At 44.6% G+C, this 20,703-nt stretch overlaps 1 protein-coding gene across 2 annotated transcripts in view; it reads right to left on the bottom strand.

The window, feature by feature from the left end:
* Positions 1 to 348: 348 nt before the first annotated feature.
* The window catches only part of FOXP3 (forkhead box P3), a 168,381-nt gene continuing 148,026 nt past the window's right edge, over positions 349 to 20,703 (bottom strand). The window contains exons 10-12 of one of the 2 annotated variants that reach the window (XM_073590966.1): positions 8,732 to 8,808; positions 2,728 to 2,829; positions 349 to 1,506 (exon numbers count right to left, since the gene is read on the bottom strand). In XM_073590966.1, coding sequence (XP_073447067.1) covers positions 1,381 to 1,506; positions 2,728 to 2,829; positions 8,732 to 8,808 — 305 coding nt within the window. In that variant the 3' untranslated portion in view covers positions 349 to 1,380. The remainder of the gene's footprint in view (positions 1,507 to 2,727; positions 2,830 to 8,731; positions 8,809 to 20,703) is intronic. The other variant, XM_073590967.1, reaches the window with a different exon arrangement.

Here is a 20,703-nt window from a genome sequence, read left to right as displayed (position 1 = left end):
CTAGGAGGAGATCCCTCAGGAGACCATCTGCCGCCTCATCAGGAGCATGCCCAGGCGTTGTACAGTAGGGAGGTCATACAGGCACATTGAGGCCACACACAATACTGAACCTCATTTTGACTTGTTTTAAGGACATTACATTCCACTTTAAGTTTGTGTGTGACTCCAAATCCAGGCCTCCATTGGTTAATAAATTTGATTTCCATTGATTATTTTTGTGTGATTTTGTTGTCAGCACCTTCAACTTTATACAGAACAAAGTATTCAATGAGAATATTTCATTATTTCATTCATTCAGATCTAGGATGTGTTAATTGAGTGTTCCCTTTATTTTTTTGAGCAGTGTATATATATATTGCACTTTTTTTCAATTTCAACGCACTTGTAAAAAAATTTTTCATATGAATCGGAGTGTCCCTTGATATTTATAAGCTTTGCATAATATTGAATATTCTTTATTTTGCAAAATATCTATATATGACATTTGTTAACAGATGTCATAAGAAAAAATAAAGAATCTGGAAGAAGCAAACATGGAAAAAGCATGAATGTTATTTTACAAACAAAAAGCATTTTGGCAACTAATTGATTCGTCTTTCTTTACATAAAAAAAAGCTTTATTTTTAAACTATCCGCCTCTTTTTCCATAACAAAAAAAAAATGGTGGACCCTTCACTATGCAAACATCACCAAGGCAGGCACTCGTCTGCTAAAAGAATCAAAAGGCCTGAGTATGCGGCTATCATCTGATGACCACTAGGTGGCAAGGTGAGCTCATCCTATCCGTACATACAGCGCCAGCTCCCCCGCTGTGCGCTTCCATTATTGTATGTGCAGGTAAAGTAACTCCTTATACCAATCACAAGAGTGAGGTGATCTTTTAACCCCTCAAAAACCAGAGCTTTGATGTAGACGCCTTTTTAGTGATTTTGAGCACATGTTTAGCAGCTTCCAGTATCGTTGAACACTTATAGCGGGAATAAAAAAAGGGTTAGTTATACACATGTATTATGTCATCGGTATTCCCAGCTGCGATATAGCTTACCCGCGGGGGTCAGATACTTATGGCATTCTTTGTGGATGCCTCTATATGTATTTAGCGGGCAAACCTAGAAACATGTTTCCACAAGTGTTGCAGCTAATTAGCTGTCGTAGTAATGGAAAATTCACATTTACTGATGTAGGATGTCATCTTCTGTCAGATTTACAGCTGTTATGGAAAGTTAGCAGATCCCGCGCTCAGGCGGTGTAATAAGCGACGTCGCCTCTACAGACAAGTCACTAATCTGCTGTACTCGGGGTTGTGCAGGAGCAGTTGGGTTTTTGTATTTTCTATAGGGGAGGATTGCCTGTATACAAGGAGCAGAGGGGGGGCGCCAATCAGGAGCAGCCATGGCCGCCTCTCTTTCGCTGGAATTCCATCTCGTCCACCATCCACACAGCCCCTTTTATGTTCTCCACTCGTACAAAACATTTGTGGAGGCTCAAATTGTGTCTCACGGCGTTCTAGGAGGAAAAAATAAAAAAAGGAAGTTTGAATAGGTGGCCAAGTTTATGTCATTTCTGTGATGTCTGACGAGCGCTCTGGTAGATTTTCCACCAGATGTTCATAGTGCGGTGTTAGGTATTTTGGCACATTTAGCTCAGAAATACAGCAATACATGCCCGGGATGTCATGTATGTCGGTACATGAGTAACATGACGCCCTGGGCACTGCTCACACCTCGCTGTTCATTACACATCAGTCCGTGCCAGATCTTTCCCAGTACGGTCTTCCTAAGACTACTTATTTTTTTTAATAAAATGATATAGCAGTTATTGAAGCATCATAAAAGTAAAGTCAATAAAATTATACTACAGATCCATGGAAATGTGAGTTCTCTATTTATCTCAGTTTAAAGGGGTTTTCCAAAATTAGAAAACGGCTGATGTAAACAGCGAAGTGTCGCACTTGGCTATCCCCATCAGCTCCATAGCGTTTAAAAGGAGCTGCAGCAAGCTTGTGCCCAAACCCCCCTCCCACCTGTAAAACAAGGTTCAGACATATGGGGCCATAGACTATAATGGTGCATCATTTTTGTCCGTATTCGCCTACTGGAGGTGGACACTTGGACATAGTAGACTACGTATGGGTGTCCACCTTCAGTAGGGGTATACAGATGAAAACTGTGCCAAGAGAGCACATGTTCGCTCTGCCAGGGCATGCGCCCTAATCCCGTTTTGTGGAGAGGTATGGATGCGAGGCCTGATGGGACCCACGAACGTGGAGAAAAGCATAATATGAAAGCACCCTAAGGGATCATTGGGGATTACAGTGTCGGGGATCCCCAGACATAGTTATAGGTTTTATCTCTTGCACTTGTATCTTTCTAGAGAAGAGTACCCTAACACAAATTGTCAGGAACAAAGAGGTGGCGGAACTTGTATGGGTGAAAATTGCTGAGCAAGCATTGGTATGCCCCACAACCTTTTAATTCCCGCTTGCACATGATGGGCCTCGTTATCGTTATGGATGCTGGTCTCAGCAGCGACTATATAGATTTATGGCATATCCCAGGGATGTGCCATAAATGTCAAGATGATGCAACCCCTTTAAACATCACAATTGATCTCAATTTGAAACTATGCAAAAACTGTTCTCTGCAGTGTCCCTTCACTGATACCCGGATACGTTACTATGCCTACAGATGGGTTGGTATAAAAAGGGCGATGTTAGATGTACATTACCTTCCAAGTAACCTTGTTAAATCTGAAGAAAGCAAACATTTTTGTAAACCAGTGATATATTTCATTCAACGCCAGCTGCTTCTGTGGTGACTCCATAATTGCCTATATGGTAGAAGATGTTTTGCGTTAATGATTGTCAGTGGTCATCCCCTCCTCGTAGACAGTAGGGAAAATAAGTATTTATTACACTGCCGATTTTGCAAGTTTTCCTACCTAGAAAGAATGGATACGTCTCTTATTTTTATAGTACGTACACTTCTACTGTGAGACACAGAATCTAAAGCTAAAAAAACAGAAAATCACGTTGTATGATTTGTAAATAATTAAACTGCACATGTCCACACACTCAGTCAATCACATTTCAACCTCTCCATCATGGCCAAGACCAAAGAGCTGCCTAACGACACCAGGGACCAAATTGTAGACCTGCACAAAGATGGGATGAGCTACAGGACAACAGGCAAGCAGGCAACAACTGTTTTCACAATTATTAGAAAATGGAAGAAACACAAGATGACTGTCCATCTTCCTTAGTCTGGGGCTCCATGCAAGATCTCTTCTCATGGGGAAAGGATGATTCTGAGAAAGGTCAGGAATCCGCCCAGAACTAAATGGGAGCACTTGGTCAATGACCTGAGGAGAGCTGGGACCACAGTCTCATTTATTACTCTTAGTAACACACTACGCCGTCATGGAATAAAATCCTGCAGGGCAGGAAAGGTCCCCCAGCTCATGCCAGCACATGTCCAGGCCCATTTGAAGTTTGCCAATGACCATCTGGATTATCCAGAGGAAGCATGGGAGAAGGTAATGTGGTCAGATGAGACCAAAATGCAGGTGCATCTCACAAAATTAGAATATTATCAAAAAGTTAATTTATTTCAGTTCTTCAATACAAGAAGTGAAACTCATGTATTATATAGAGTCATTACAGAGTGATCTATTTCAAGTGTTTGTTTCTGTTAATGTTGATGATTATGGCTTACAGCCAGCGAAAATCAAAAAGTCATTATCTCAGTAAATTAGAATACTTTATAACACCAGCTTGAAAAATGATTTTAAAATCCGAAATGTTGGCCTACTGAAATGTATGTTCAGTAAATCCACTCAATACTTGGTCGGGGCTCCTATTGCATCAATTACTGCATCAATGCGGCGTGGCATGGAGGTGATCAGCCTGTGGCACTGCTGAGGTGTTATGGAAGCCCAGGTTGCTTTGATAGCAGCCTTCAGCTCATCTGCATTGTTGGGTCTGGTGTCTCTCATCTTTTTCTTGACAATACCCCACAGATTCTCTATGGCGTTAAGGTCAGGTGAGTTTACTGGCCAATCAAGCACAGTGATATTGTAGTTTTTAAACCAGGAATTGGTACTTTTGGCAGTGTGGACAGGTGCCAAGTCCTGCTGGAGAATGAAATTTCCATCTCCAAAAAGCTTGTCGGCAGAGGGAAGCATGAAGTGCTCTAAAATTTCCTGGTAGACGGCTGCGCTGACTTTGGTCTTGATAAAACACAGTGGACCTACACCAGTAGATAACATGACTCCCAAAACCATCATTGTCACCAGAGTCTGGAGGAAGAGTGGAGAGGCACACAGTCCAAGCAGCTTGAGGTCTAGTGTTAGGTTTCCACAATCAGTAAAGTATTCTAATTTACTGAGATAATAACTTTGGGGTTTTAATTGGCTGTAAGCCATAATCATCAACATTATCAGAGATGAACACTTGAAATAGATCACTTTGTAATGACTCTATATACTATATGTGTTTCACATTTTGCATTGAAGAACTGAAATAAATTAACTTTTTGATGATATTCTAATTTTGTGAGATGCACCTGTAGAACTTTTTGGTATCAACTCCACTTGCCATGTTTGGAAGAAGAATGAATACAACCCCAAGAATAATGTCCCAACCGTGAAGCATGGTGGGGTAAACATCATACTTTGGGGGTTCCTTTCTGCAAAGGGAACAGGAAGACTGCACCTTATCGAAGGAAGGATGGATGTGGTCATGTACCGTGAGATTTTGGTCAACCGCCTTCCCTCTGTAAGAGCATTGAAGATGAATCATGGCTGGGTCTTCCAGCATGACATTGACCCGAAACACACAGCCAGGGCAATTAAGGAGTGTTTCTGTAAGGCCGGGATCACACATGTGAGGAATACGGTAGAGATTCGCATGTTAATACCCGGCAATGTCTCCGGCACTCAGGAGCGGAGCGCGGCTGCATGTATTGCTATGTGGCCTCACCCTCCGATCCATATACCGGCAGCAGTGCCGAGTATTAACATGCGAGACTCGGCTGTATTCCTCACATGTGTGATCCCGGCCTAAGAAGCATTTCAAGGTCCTGGAGGGGCCTAACCAGTCTCCAGACCTGAACCCTATAGAAAATCTTTGGAGGGAGCGGAAACTCATTGTTGCTCAGCGACAGCCACGAAACCTGAAAGATCTCGAGGTGTTCTGTATGGAGGAGTGGGCCAAAATCCCTGCTGCAGTGTGTGTAAACTTGGTCAAGAACTACAGAAAATGTCTGACCTCTGCAATTGCAGACAAAGTTTCCTATACAAATATTAAGTTCTGTTTTTCTATTGTATCAAATACTTATTTCATGCAATAAAATGCAAGTTAAATATGTAAAAATCATACAATGTGGATTTTATTTTAAGATTCTATCTCTCACAGTTGAAGTGTACCTATGATAAAAATTTCAGACCTCTCCATACTTTATAATCAAACAAAATCCAAAATTTTATACGTGCCAATTACTACAATATACACTCACTGGCCACTTTATTAGGTACACCATGCTAGTAACGGGTTGGACCCCCTTTTGCCTTCAGAACTGCCTCAATTCTTCGTGGCAGAGATTCAACAAGGTGCTGGAAGCATTCCTCAGAGATTTTGGACCATATTGACATGATGGCATCACACAGTTGGCGCAGATTTGTCGGCTGCACATCCCTGATGCGAATCTCCCGTTCCACCACATCCCAAAGATGCTCTATTGGATTGAGATCTGGTGACTGAGGAGGCCATTTGAGTACAGTGAACTCATTGTCATGTTCAAGAAACCAATCTGAGATGATTCGAGCTTTATGACATGGCGCATTATCCTGCTGAAAGTAGCCATCAGATGTTGGGTACATTGTGGTCATAAAGGGATGGACATGGTCAGCAACAATACTCAGGTAGGCTGTGGCGTTGCAACGATGCTCAATTGGTACCAAGGGGCCCAAAGAGTGCCAAGAAAAAATTCCCCACACCATGACACCACCACCACCAGCCTGAACCGTTGATACAAGGCAGGATGGATCCATGCTTTCATGTTGTTTACGCCAAATTCTGACCCTACCATCCGAATGTCGCAGCAGAAATCGAGACTCATCAGACCAGGCAACGTTTTTCCAATCTTCTACTGTCCAATTTCGATGAGCTTGTGCAAATTGTAGCCTCAGTTTCCTGTTCTTAGCTGAGAGGAGTGGTACCCGGTGTGGTCTTCTGCTGCTGTAGCCCATCTGCCTCAAAGTTCGACGCACTGTGTGTTCAGAGATGCTCTTCTGCCTACCTTGGTTGTAACGGGTGGCAATTTGAGTCACTGTTGCCTTTCTATCAGCTCGAACCAGTCTGCCCATTCTCCTCTGACCTCTGGCATCAACAAGGCATTTCCGGCCACAGAACTGCCGCTCACTGGATTTTTTTTCTTTTTCGGACCATTCTCTGTAAACCCTAGAGATGGTTGTGCATGAAAATCCCAGTAGATCAGCAGTTTCTGTAATACTCAGACCAGCCCTTCTGGCACCAACAATCATGCCACGTTCAAAGGCACTCAAATCACCTTTCTTCCCCATACTGATGCTCGGTTTGAACTGCAGGAGATTGTCTTGACCATGTCTACATGCCTAAATGCACTGAGTTGCCGCCATGTGATTGGCTGATTAGAAATTAAGTCTTAACACACAGTTGGACAGGTGTACCTAATAAAGTGGCCAGTGAGTGTAAACCCATCTGTCTCACTATTAATCCGAAGAACTGGAGTACTGAAATAGCACAAATTGCATATGTGGCGCCCCTGAGGCTCAGTCGCCACAGAGGTACTGCACCTCCTCCTGAGGTGTGGTGCCCCACCATCCAGGTAAGTTGGAGGCTTCTGACGACGCTCCAACACCTGCATCCCACACAACACGGTAGTTCAGCAAAGCCACATTGCGGCTCCCTGCTTGGAGTGTAGCAGAGCACCTTTCGTGGCTCCCTGCTTGGAACACGAAACGTGCTGGGAGGCGGGTGGAGTTAGAATACATAAAAGAGCGGGAAGGTTTAGGATTTCAGGTCAGTCAGTCAGAGAGTCACTCAGAGAGGAGTGAGGAAAGAAGATCCCTGGGAGAGGGATGGAGGAAGGAGGTGCTGCAGCAGATCTCAGTGACCTGGGTCTGCTGGAACGGTAAAGGAAAGAAGGAGAAAGACATTGAACAGAAACCTGATCTTCCATAAGAAGGAAAGACTAGTACGGAACGTAGGAGTAAAAGGGAACAGAGGACGTGGGATAGAGGAAGAACCCTGCCTAGAAGATCTAAGCGCAAGACCGGGGCCCGGTCCCTGAGGTTGTATGGATACTAATGGTCCTACAGCAGACACCGGTGGAATAGTGGGCTGTAAATGCACTACTCCCATCTAAGACTTGGGGGCACAACAGCAACTTGGATAGTGAGCCGGGACTCAGGAGTAAGGAGTCCCCGAAGCAGGCTACAGCTGTCTGCCATACAAGTAGAGTTCTTGGGAACATCTGTCAGGAGGCACTCCAGTGTAACTGAGTACTAGGAGTACTTCACACTTAAAGGCGCTATAAGAGGAGACGTTCAGAAAGGCACATGTTGGCGGAGCGTTGGAAGGGAGCATTTCATCTTGCCTGGAGGTTGATAGAGTCCCTGATCCGGAGGAGACAGCATGGAGGCAGGCACCTGTGTGTACTACAGACTGTGAGTAAAGCTTTGGAACTACAAGCCCTAGTGTTCTCCATTCATTCTTGCGCCAACGCACCCCGCACCGCTACATCTGGGTACCATCTTCTACACCGCTTGTGCCTCTCCTCTACCCCTACATCTACACTGCCCTGGGGCTACAGCTCCACCTGTGGGGAGCGTCACCATCTTGGCTGCAACACACCACCAGCCCCAGAGGATCTGCACGCAGCGTCGGCTCAACATCTCACTTGCCGAACTCCACAGGTGGTGTCACAAACTATTTATTTACATTCCATCATTTCCAATCTCCCCCTGTTTGCATTGGGCGCCCAGGGCCACGGACCGGGTCACCGCTGCTGTGACACATCCCGCCGACGCCGGCCCGGTACCGAGTACCCCACAGCCCTGGGAGGGCGACCCACATATATTATAAAAACATCATTTTATTAATCAAAAAATTAAAACAAGTCAAATATTTATACAAACTGATAAACCTCCATTGTGGCTTCTAAGACTATGGTATTATTGCTGGGCTAGATGCGATCTCTGTGATGCAGGACAGACCTCAGTATGTTACTTACCAATTAGCGGACATAGCAACCCTATGTTATGTATAGAGTCCTTTTGGACTTATATTCTTATGAAATTGAATTGTGTGTTTAATAGGAGTATATAGCCTTTTATGTGTCCCACAATGGAGGTTTATCAGTTTGTATAAATATTTGACTTGTTTTAATTTTTTGATTAATAAAATGATGTTTTTATAATATATGCAATTTGTGCTATTTCTGTACTCCAGTTCTTCGGATAAATAGTGAGACAGACGGGTTTATACTCTCCATACTTTGTAGGATTATCAAATACTTATTTTCCCCACTGTATAACTACTGCATAATACTAATTAAATTGCAGTGGAGCTAATTTTCACAGACAACCCAGCATTTTTAAAGTTCCAATGGAGTAGTGATGTCTAGTGGTAGCCTCTATGGTAGCCCCTTGTTGACCTCAGTGTACACCCCATTGCGCCTCCAATCAAACTTACCCATCGAATAAGGCAAGCATATGTGAATGGTGGCCTCACATTATTTGTCTTGTAATATTCCATACAGGCTGTCACATCTGTGAATATAATAGATATCAATAGAGGGTTAGTTACGGTACAGTATCGGCAGAAAGCAGCAGATTATTATAGGACAGCAGTGTGTAGTAGGGGCATGAACCAAAATGGAATAGGCGAGTCTCATCCGAATTACAGAGAAAACTAGTGCCTTCTACGATTTTCTTCACACACAGATTTGGTCCGTGAAATAAATCGCTCATCTGCACTGCCGCATTGAATATTATTGGTCCGAGTCCTGTCTGATTTTTTTCATGGACAGCATTCAGACCGCAAATATGGTCGGTGGAACGAGCCTTTACAGAGAAATCAAAACAACCACATGACAGCCCAACTCCACCCTGGGAACTAGCATTTTACAGTGGGTATGGAAAATATTCCGATCCATTTAAATTTTTCATTCTTTGTTTCATTGCAGCCATTTGGTAAATTCAAAAAAGTTCATTTTTTTCTCTCATTAATGTACACTCTGCACCCCGTCTTGACTGAAGAAAAACAAAAATGTGAGCTGTGAGGTCTTATGTAGACAGGTGTGTGCCTTTAAAAATCAAGTCCTATCAGTTTAACCCCTTCACTACCAAGGGTGGTTTGCACGTTAACTACCGGGCCAATTTTTACAATTCTGACCACTGTCCCTTTATGAGGTCATAACTCTGGAACGCTTCCATGGATCCCGGTGATTCTGACATTGTTTTCTCGTGACATATTGTACTTCATGTTAGTGGTAAAATTGCATTCAAATAACTTGCGTTTATTTGTGAAAAAAACGGAAATTTGGCGAAAATTTTGAAAATTTCGCAATTTTCCAACTTTGAATTTTTATGCCCTTAAATCACAGCGATACGGCACACAAAAAACTTAATACATAACATTTCCCACATGTTTACTTTACATGAGCACAATTTTGGAACCAAAATTTTTTTTTGTTAGGAAGTTATAAGGGTTAAAAATTGACCAGCGATTTCTCATTTTTGCAACACCATTTTATTTTTAGGGACTACTTCACATTTGAAGCCACTTTGAGGGGTCTATATGATAGAAAATACCCAAAAGTGACACCATTCTAAAAAATGCACCCCTTAAGGTGCTTAAAACCACATTCAAGAAGTTTATTAACCCTTTAGGTGCGTCACAGGAATTTTTTGAATATTAAAAAAAAAAATGAACATTTAACTTTTTTTCACAAAAAAAATACTTCAGGTTCAATTTTCTTTATTTTACCAAGGGTAACAGGAGAAATTGGACTGCAAAAGTTATTGTGCAATTTGTCCTGAGTACGCTGATACCTGATATGTGGGGGGGAACCACTGTTTCGGCGCATGGCAGACCTCAGTAGGGAAGGAGCGCCGTTTGACTTTTTCAATGCAAAATTGGCTGGAATTCAGATCGGACGCCATGCCGCGTTTGGAGAGCCCCTGATGTACCTAAACAGTGGAAACCCCCCAAGTGACCCCATTTTGGAAACTAGACCCCCCAAGGAACTTATCTAGATATGTGGTGAGAACTTTGAACCCACAAGGGCTTCACAGAAGTTTATAACGTACAGCGGTACAATTAAAAAATCATATTTTTTCCACAAAAATGATCTTTTCACCCCCAATTTTTATTTTTCCAAGGGTAACAGGACCTTAAAAGTTATTGTGCAATTTGTCCTGAGTACGCTGATACCCCATATGTGGGTGTAAATGACTATTTGGGCGCATAGCAGAGCTCGGAAGGGAAGCAGCGCCATTTGACGTTTTTGGCTAGAATTGAGATCGGACACCATGTCGCGATTGGAAAACCCCTGATGTACCAAAACACTAGAAACCCCCCACAAATGACACCATTTTGGAAACTAGACCCCCCAAGGAACTTATCTAGATGTGTGGTGAGCACTTTGAACCCCCCAGTGCTTCACTGAAGTTTATAACGTACAGCAGTACAATTAAAAAATCATATTTTTTCCACAAAAATGATCTTTTCACCCTCAATTCTTATTTTTCCAAAAGTAACAGGACCATAAAAGATATTGTGCAATTTATCCTGAGTGCGCTGATACCCCACATGTGGGTGTAAACCACTATTTGGGCGCATGGCAGAGCTCGGAAGGGAAGCAGCGCCATTTGACGTTTTTGGCTGGAATTGAGATCGGACACCATGTCGCGTTAGGAAAGCCCCTGATGTACCAAAACAGTAGAAACCCCCCACAAATGACACCATTTTGGAAACTAGACCCCCCAAGGAACTTATCTAGATGTGTGGTGAGCACTTTGAACCCCCCAGTGCTTCACTGAAGTTTATAACGTCCGGGCGTGAAAATAAAAAAATCGTATTTTTTCCACAAACATCATCTTTTAGTCCCCATTTTTTTATTTTCCCAAGGGTAACAGGAGAAATTGGACCCCAAAAGTTGTTGTCCAATTTGTCCTGAGTACGCTGACACCCCATATGTGGGAGAAAACTACTGTATGGACACACGTCAGGGCTTGGAAGGGAAGTAGTGACGTTTTGGAATGCAGACTTTGATGGAATGGTCTGCGGGTGTCATGTTGCCTTTGGAGAGCCCCTAATGTACCTAAACAGTGAAAACCCCCCACAAATGATCCCATTTTGGAAACTAGACCCCCTGAGGAACTTATCTAGATGTGTGGTGAGCACTTTGAACCCCCAAGGGCTTCACAGAAGTTTATAATGCCCAGGCATGAAAATAAAAAAAATCGTATTTTTTCCACAAACATGATCAATTAGTCCCCAATTTTTTTATTTTCCCAAGGGTAACAGGAGAAATTGGACCCCAAAAGTTGTTGTCCAATTTGTCCTGAGTACGCTGATACCTCATATGTGGGAGAAAACTACTGTATGGGCACACATCAGGGCTCGGAAGGGAAGTAGTGACGTTTTGGAATGCAGACTTTGATGGCATGGTCTGCGGGTGTCATGTTGCTTTTGGAGAGCCCCTGATGTACCTAAACAGTGGAAACTCCCCACAAGTGACCCCATTTTGGAAACTAGACCCCCTAATGAACTTATCTAGATGTGTGGTGAGCACTTTGAACCCCCCAGTGCTTCACAGAAGTTTATAACGACCGGGCGTGAAAATAAAAATATCGTATTTTTTCAACAAACATCATCATTTAGTCCCCAATTTTTTTATTTTCCCAAGGGTAACAGGAGAAATTGGACCCCAAAAGTTGTTGTCCAATTTGTCCTGAGTACGCTGATACCTCATATGTGGGAGAAAACTACTGTATGGGCACACGTTGGGGCTCGGAAGGGAAGTAGTGACGTTTTGGAATGCAGACTTTGATGGATTGGTCTGCGGGTGTCATGTGCGTTTGGAGAGCCCCTGATGTACCTAAACTATTGAAACTCCCCACAAGTGACCCCATTTTGGAAACTAGACCCCCCACGGAGCTTATCTAGATGTGTGGAGAGCACTTTGAACCCCCAAGTGCTTCACAGAAGTTTATAACGCCTGGGCGTGAAAATAAAAAAAACATTTTTTTCCGCAAAATTATATTTTTGCCCCCAATTTTTTATTTTCCTAAGGGTAACAGGAGAAATTGGACCCCAAAAGTTGTTTTGTAATTTGTCCTGAGTAGGCTGATACCCTACATGTGGGGGTAAAACACTGTTTGGGCGCATGGCAGAGCTTGGAAGGGAAGGAGCACCATTTGACTTTTTCAACGCAGAATTGGCTGGAACTGAGATCAGACGCCATGTTGCCTTTGGAGAGCACCTGATGTGCCCAAACAGTGGAAACCCCCCAATTATAACTCCAACCCTAACCTCAACACACCCCTAACCCTAATCTGAGCCCTAGCCCTAACCCTAGCCCTAACCCTAACCCTAACCCTAGCCCTAACCCTAACCCTAGCGGGAAAATGGAAATAAATACATTTTCTTTTAGTTTTATTATTTTTCCCTAACTAAGGGGGTGATAACGGGGGGTTTGATTTACTATTTATGGCGGTTTTTATGTTTGTCGGCTGTCGCACGCTAAAAGACGCTTTTTATTGTAAAAGTAGTTTTTGCATCACCACATATTGAGAGCTATAATTTTTCCGTATTTTGACCCACTGAGTCATGTGAGGTCTTATTTTTTGCGGGACGAGTTGACGTTTTTATTGGTACCATTTTCGGGCACGTGACATTTTTTGATCGCTTTTTATTCCGATTTTTGGGACGCAGAATGAACAAAAACCAGCATTTCATGAATTTCTTTTGGGGGGGTGCGTTTACACCATTCCGCGTGCGGTAAAATTGATAAAGCGGTTTTATTCTTCGGGTCAGTACGGTTACAGCGATACCTCATTTAGGTCGTTTTTTTATGTTTTGTCGGTTTTTTGCAATGAAAACAATTTTATATAAAAAATAATTATTTTTGTATCGCTTTATTCTGCGAGCTATAACTTTTTTATATTTTTGCGGATGATGCTGTATGGTGGCTCGTTTTTTGCGGGACAAGATGCCGTTTTCAGCGGTACCATGGATATTTATATTTGTCTTTTTGATCGCGCGTTATTGCACTTTTTGTTCGGTGGTATGATAATAAATCATTATTTTTTGCTTCGTTTTTTATTTTTATTTTTTAAGGGGTTCGCTAAAGGGGTTAACTAATGGGACAGTTTTATAGGGCAGGTCATTACGGACGCGGCGATACCAAATATGTGTACTTTTATTGTTTTTGTTTTTTTTTATTTTGAAAAAATGGATTTATTGGGGAATATTTTTTTTTTTTTTTTTACTAATTTATTTAGCGATTTTTTTAAAATTATTTTTAACACTTTTTTTTTTTTTTTTTTTACTTTATTACCTTGTCCCAGGTGGGACATCACTGTCCTGTGACAGATCGCTGATCTGTCACATCACAGATCACTGTGACAGATCAGCGATCTGTCACAGGCACTGCTGCAGACTTCCTCATGCCTGCGCTTTGCAGGCACTGAGGAACCCAGCTTCCTCAGGCCCCCGAAGGCCCCCGTCGCCATCTTGGATTCGGGGGCCTGGAGGAAAGGAGCCCCCCGCAGCAGCGCTGCACATTGCGCTGCCGTGGGGGGCTCAGGGAAGCACGGAGGGAGCCCCCTCCCTGCCGATGCTTCCCTTTAACCCCCGGTACACCGCGATCGCGTTTGATCGCGGTGTGCAAGGGGTTAACGTGTCGGGGGCGGTCCGTGACCGCCCCTGACACATTGTGCCGGGTGTCAGCTATGATAATTAGCTGACACCCGGCCGCGATCAGCGGCGCTCACCATGTGGGCGCCGCTGATCATGGTGACGTAATATTCCGTCCATGGTAATTAGGTCCATGGTCACATGGACGGAATATTACGTCAATTGTAGGTAAGGGGTTAACTAAACACAGCTGGACTCCAATGAAGGAGTAGAACCATCTCAAGGAGGATCACAAGGAAATGGACAGCATGTGACTTAAATATGAGTGTCTGAGCAAAGGGTCTGAATACTTATGACCATGTGATATTTCAGTTTTTCTTTTTTAATAAATTTGAAAAAATGTCTAGATTTATATTTTTTTCAGTCAAGATGAGGTGCAGAGTGTACATTAATGAGAAAAAAAAATAACTTTTTTGAATTTACCAAATGGCTGCAATGAAACCAAAGAGTGAAAAATTTAAAGGGCTCTGAATACTTTCCGTACCCACTGTATATAGAGGCATAATAAACGGCCATGTGCATGGTCTCGTAAGATGGCGATACACATTTGATTAATATTGGCAGCACTCAATTATTTCAGAAGAACTGATGAAACACCTAAGGTGTATGGAGGGGTTGTGTTTTAGAAGGATGGGGCTATTAGATTTCAACATGCCCCATCCTTTGGTCATATGAGAGATAAGCTGCCACCAAAGGCAGTGGTACACCGCCGATGGCAGAATACCACTATAATGGGCCCCAGAGCCAAATGGTCTCCCCCCCACTCGCTGCCTGTTTTAAACACCTGCTGTAACTTGGAGCTTTTTCTGATTGCAGCATTTTAACCCCTCAAATGCCGTGGAGAACAACGGACCATGACATCTAAGTGGATATAAAGTCATCCCGATATTGACCCCCATGACATGATCATGGGAACACAATGGGCTGTGTAATAGCATCCAGGACCCCAAGTTGGACCTTTGCTATGAGGCACCCTGATTTCTATCTGTACACCTAGCTAGAGGTTTTTGTCAGAGGCTTTTTACTCCCCACCCCACCCGCTTATAGGACACAAGAACGCTCGATCAAGTGTAGGGAAGGTGGACAGACGGACAGACCTGTCTGCAGTGGTAAGGCAGAGGTGTGGAGTATTGTGGGTGGACTGTTGTGGTGAAAGAGGGGAAACAGCTTGAGATAGGAAGGAAGAGTGTAGATTTGAAGTTTGACCATTAGAGGGCAGTGGAGAGTTGTAGGTTAGGACTGAATATCAGCCATTGGCTAAGAAAACCGTTGAGTCATGGGGGGGCGGGGTTACCAGAGCAGAAGGTGATAAAAGGCAGATGGAAGGTTCTGGAAAAGTCAGTCAGTGACGGGAGCCCGGGAGACAGGAACTACGCTGAGCAGAAAGGACTAAGGCAAGGCTCCGGAGAGGACTGACAGCTGAGATAGGTCATGTGGGGTGGCCCGGACAGGAGAGGCCGCAGACAGAGACAGACTGGGGTACCATAACAAGAACGGACTCGGACTGGTAAACCGCTGTGGTGGTAGGCTTAGGGCAGCCACAGTGGAAGAACCGCGAGGGACGTTAAGTAACTAAAGGAAGAGAGTGAAGGTACCCGGGCCTGTGTGCGGAGTCGAACAGGTCATCAATCAGCAGAAATGTTTCCTGGATTTCTGTGGAGCAGACAAGCAGACGGTCCATCCATGTGTATAAAACACAGCGCTCTATGTACAATCCCTGGCACCGAACAGAGTGCCCCCCATGGACCAGCACACTGCTCTCCTGAAATACTCTGTGCTGCTGTCACCCTGCTCCTTCCACCATACATCGCCAGGACAGGATCTGAGGAGAGGAATGGGGTCTTCGGTCACTGAGGATGGCAGGCAGCAAGGATTCTGGGAGCAGGGTGACAGCAGCACAGAGTATTTCAGGAGAGCAGTGTGCTGGTCTATGGGGGTCACAGAGGGAGATATATGGGGGAGGAGCAGGGAGACAGCAGCACAGAGTATTTCAGGAGAGCAGTGCGCTGGTCTATAGGGGTCACAGAGGGAGATATATGGGGGAGGAGCAGGGAGACAGCAGCACAGAAATCCAGGAAACATTCCTGCTGATTGATGGCCTGTTCTGATCAAGACTTTGCATGCAAAGACCCCATTCCCCTCCTCAGATCCTGTCCTGGCGGTGTGAAAGCGAGGCGACAGGCGCAGTCCGGGGTGACACTGGGAAGCAGGATGGGGGAAATGTAGCCATACAGTAACGATAAAAATGAGACCCCTCTCTTCAGCTGCCTCACCAGCCCTCCCCTGACTGCACATGACTATTACCCCCCTGACCCGTGTGCAGGTGCTCAGCCAGGACCACCCTAGAATAGGTCCCCTTTTAGCAGATAAGGCTGTGTGCACACGCTGCGGATTATGTGCGGATTTATCCGCACGGATTTTGTAAAATCCGCAGGTGAAACCGCAGGTCAAAAGACCTGCGGTTTTACCTGCGGATTGCTCTGCGGTTTAGCCCTGCGGTTTTTCATCTCCTCAATAGAGGAGATGGCAAACTGCAGGGGAATCCGCAGAAAGAATTGACATGTCAATTCTTTCTGCGGATTGAAAACCGCAGATAATCAGCGCGGAAAATTCCGCACCGTCTGCACTGCGGTTTTTGATTCCCATAGGGAATCATGGTACTGTACACCGCAGCAGAAACTGCTGCGGGTCCGCAGCAGCCAAAACCACTGCGGAACCGCAGCAAAATCTGCAGCGTGTGCACAAAGCCTAATACTGCCATAATGTTCTCACATAATACCGCCATATAGTTCACACATAATGCCGCCATATAGATCATACACAATACCACCATGTAGATCACACATAAAACCAGCAGGGTGACAGCAGCACAGAGTATTTCAGGAGAGCAGTATCACACGGGATAGGATTAGATACACGGCTCAGCAGACAGTATCACACAAGAGAGGATTAGATACACAGCTCTGCAGACAGTATCACATGGGATAGGATTAGATACACAGCTCAGCAGACAGTATGACACGGGATAGGATTAGATACACAGCTCATCAGTCAGTATCACACAAGAGAGGATTAGATACACAGCTCAGCAGACAGTATCACATGGGATAGGATTAGATACACGGCTCGGCAGACAGTATCACACAAGAGAGGATTAGATACACAGCTCAGCAGACTGTATCACACAGGATAGGATTAGATATACGGATCAGTAGACTGTATCACACAGGATAGGATTAGATACACAGCTCAGCAGACAGTATCACACAGGATAGGATTAGATACACGGCTCAGCAGTCAGTATCACACAGGATTAGATACACGGCTCAGCAGACAGTATCACACAAGAGAGGATTAGATACACAGCTCAGCAGACAGTATCACACGGGATAGGATTAGATACACAGCTCAGCAGTCAGCATCACACAGGATAGGATTAGGTAAAAGGCTCAGCAGTCAGTATCACACAGGAGAGGATTAGATACACGGCTGAGCTGTCAGTATCACACAGGATAGGATTAGATACACGGATGAGCAGACTATCACAGAGGATAGGATTAGATACACGGATCAGCAGACAGTATCACACAGGATAGGATTAGATACACAGATCAGCAGTCAGTATCACACAGGAGAGGATTAGATACACGGTTCAGCAGTCAGTATCACACAGAATAGGATTAGATACACGGATCAGCAGACAGTATCACACAGGATAGGTTTAGATACACGGCTCAGCAGTCAGTATCACACAGGATAGGATTAGATACACGGTTCAGCAGTCAGTATCACACAGAATAGGATTAGATACACGGATCAGCAGACAGTATCACAAAGGATAGGATTAGATACACGGCTCAGCAGACAGTATCACACAGGAGAGGATTAGATACAAGGCTCAGCAGTCAGTATCACACAGGGGAGGATTAGATACACAGCTAAGCAGACAGTATCACAGAGGGGAGGATTAGATACACAGCTCAGCAGTCAGTATCACACAGGGGAGGATTAGATACACGGCTCAGCTGACTATCACACGAGACAGTATTACAGATATGCCCACACTGGTGTAACTGCCCCCCACCCCATACACTAGACTATGGGCTGTATATGTCATTGTCCTCCTCAGACAGCCATAAAAGCTCTCATAAAAGGGAAGGTGTCAGATTACCGGAGATCACTGGGGCTGTGAGTGAGGAGGCGGAGACAGAGCAGGAGGACAGTGGAGCTGGAGCCGGAAGCACAGTGCAGAAAGTGGAGCTCAGCAGATAGCACTGGGCTACAGTAAAATGGCGCCCAGCCACACCTACAGCAGTGAATGGTGCAGCCCACAGGGGCGTGCCCAGTTCACTGCTAATGAGGCTGAGATGGGGTCGGGAACCGACCACAGTCTCCTATGTCCAGGGACGGCCATTTTCTCAGACTGTATGAGTCCTCCACAGATCTGCAAATCAAGATGGCAGCGCCCAGTGGCTACATTAAAACATTATTACCAACAAACCATAAATCCTGGTTAGTACAACATTTGCTGAAACAACATGTTTTGTTACTTACTATTTTTTTTGCAAATTATATAAAATTGCGGCACCTTCCCTTTAATTAACGTAGAATGTTGTCAGAAACAAGGTTAATGTTATACCCATCCAAAGTGGTGTACGTTGACACTGTGTATAATATGTATCATTGTTTTGAAATGTTATTTGAAAAATGAAAATGTCCAACAGGTCCCGGGTACTGAGAGTAAAGAGGAAAACGCCGACCATGACTAAAATTGACGGGACAGAAGAGACGGATGGGATTAGAGCAGGCAACAGTCCTTAAGTCAGACCCTGAGCACCAGACATACACCCCTACAAAAGACAGGAGGGCGCTGACGATGACCTGGTAGGTTAGGGCCTCGGTCATGGCAGTTCGAATGGAAGAAGGTGACAGAAAGGTAGAAAAGTGGGAGGTATGCATCCGTAGAGTAGTCCGGATGGACCTAACCCAACCTGAAGGAATTGTCATGATTATGTATGCGCTGGTTAGTAAGCCGTAAGCTACTCAGAGCTTGATTGCTCCCAGTTTGGCTCAACCCCCGCGTTTCGCGGGCCTGGCTCAGCAACCGGTCTGACAAAAGAAGGTGGGGAAGTTTCAGAACGGAAAGGAGGGAGACAAGATTGTCGAGGATGACAATGGATAAAGGAAGGGGGAGTGTAGGGAAGGTGGATGGACAGACCTGTCTGCAGTGGGAAGGCAGAGGTGTGGAGTATTGTGGGTGGACTGTTGTGGTGAAAGAGGGGAAACAGCTGGAGATAGGAAGGAAGGGTGTAGATTTAAAGTTTGACCATTAGAGGGCAGTGGAGAGTTGTAGGTTAGGACTGAACATCAGCCATTGGCTAAGAAAACTGTTGAGTCATGGGGGGCGGGGTTACCAGAGCAGAAGGTGATAAAAGGCAGACGGAAGGTTCTGGAAAAGTCAGTCAGCGATGGGAACCCAGGAGACAGGAACTACGCTGAGCAAAAAGGACTAAAGCAAGGCTCCGGAGAGGACTGACAGCTGCGATAGGTCACGGGGGGGGGTGGCCTGGACAGGAGAGGACGCAGACAGAGACAGACTGGGGTACCATAACAAGAACGGACTCGGACTTGTAAACCGCTGTGGTGGTAGGCTTAGGGCAACCACAGTGGAAGAACCGCAAGGGACATTAAGTAACTAAAGGAAGAGAGTGAAGGTACTCGGGCCTGTGTGCGGAGTCAAGCAGCTGCTGTGTGAAGCTGCGGGGATAGTCGAGCAGCTGCTGTGGGAAGCAGCAGAGATAGTCGAGCAGCTGCTGTGTGAAGCCGCTAATCGAGCAGCTGTTGTGTGAAGCTGCGGGGCCTGTCGAGCAGCTGTTGTGTGAAGCTGCGGGGCCTGTCGAGCAGCTGTTGTGTAGAGCTGTGGAGCGTATTGTACAGCTGCTGTGTGGAGCTGTGGGTCGTGGAAGATTATGATCAATAAAGAAGACCTGTTGGACATAATCCTGTCTCTGTCTCGAGTGTGTCTGCGGCCAGTAACGGACCACCCCCCTGACGTTTGCCCCCCTACCTACACAAGTCAAGTGTGTACGTTTATCATGAGGAATCACTGTTGACAGAGTGCAGCATACATGTCTATGGAGGGGGTCAGGCGAAATAGCATTCGGCCCAGTCCGGAGTGGAGAATTTGATAGACAAGTTACATCGATTTTTCTAATCATGCTAACGTGTATGGCCAGCTTTATAATATAAACTTGTTTCAATGTGGAACTCTGGGGTCAGATTTATGAAACTTTCTAAATGAAAGTCTGCCATGTTGCCCATAGCAACCAATCACAGCACAGCTTTCATGTTAAAAGAGTAGAATTTGAAATGAAAGCTGCGCTCTGATTGCTTGCTATGGGTAACTCAGGCAGCTTTCTTCTACACAGTTTCACAATTCCACTCCAATATCGCAGATTTTACACAAAACAATAGATCCAATAAATGCTATATTCTCCGAGATAAGATTATGAATGTAGGAATATAAGCCGATATCTAATTTCTCGTCTCCTTATCTCGGTGTCTGATAATTAGCCTTTTGCGGATCTCATTCTTTTTACAAATTAATTAAATATCCTTATTGATAAGAGTCACTATCCCTTGTACAAATTCAATCAAACATTTGCTGCACATCTTTATAATGAGGCATTATGGTCGCCGCGGTTCATAACAATGGTCCTCTACATCCGGAACTTATCGCA

Source organism: Dendrobates tinctorius, unplaced genomic scaffold, assembly GCF_039654945.1.
Source record: "Dendrobates tinctorius isolate UK_male_01 unplaced genomic scaffold, ASM3965494v1 ptg000120l, whole genome shotgun sequence".
Classification (NCBI taxonomy): Eukaryota; Metazoa; Chordata; class Amphibia; order Anura; family Dendrobatidae; genus Dendrobates; species Dendrobates tinctorius.
The sequence above is the reverse complement of the archived record's forward strand: the minus strand, read 5'-3'. Positions and strand labels throughout refer to the sequence as shown.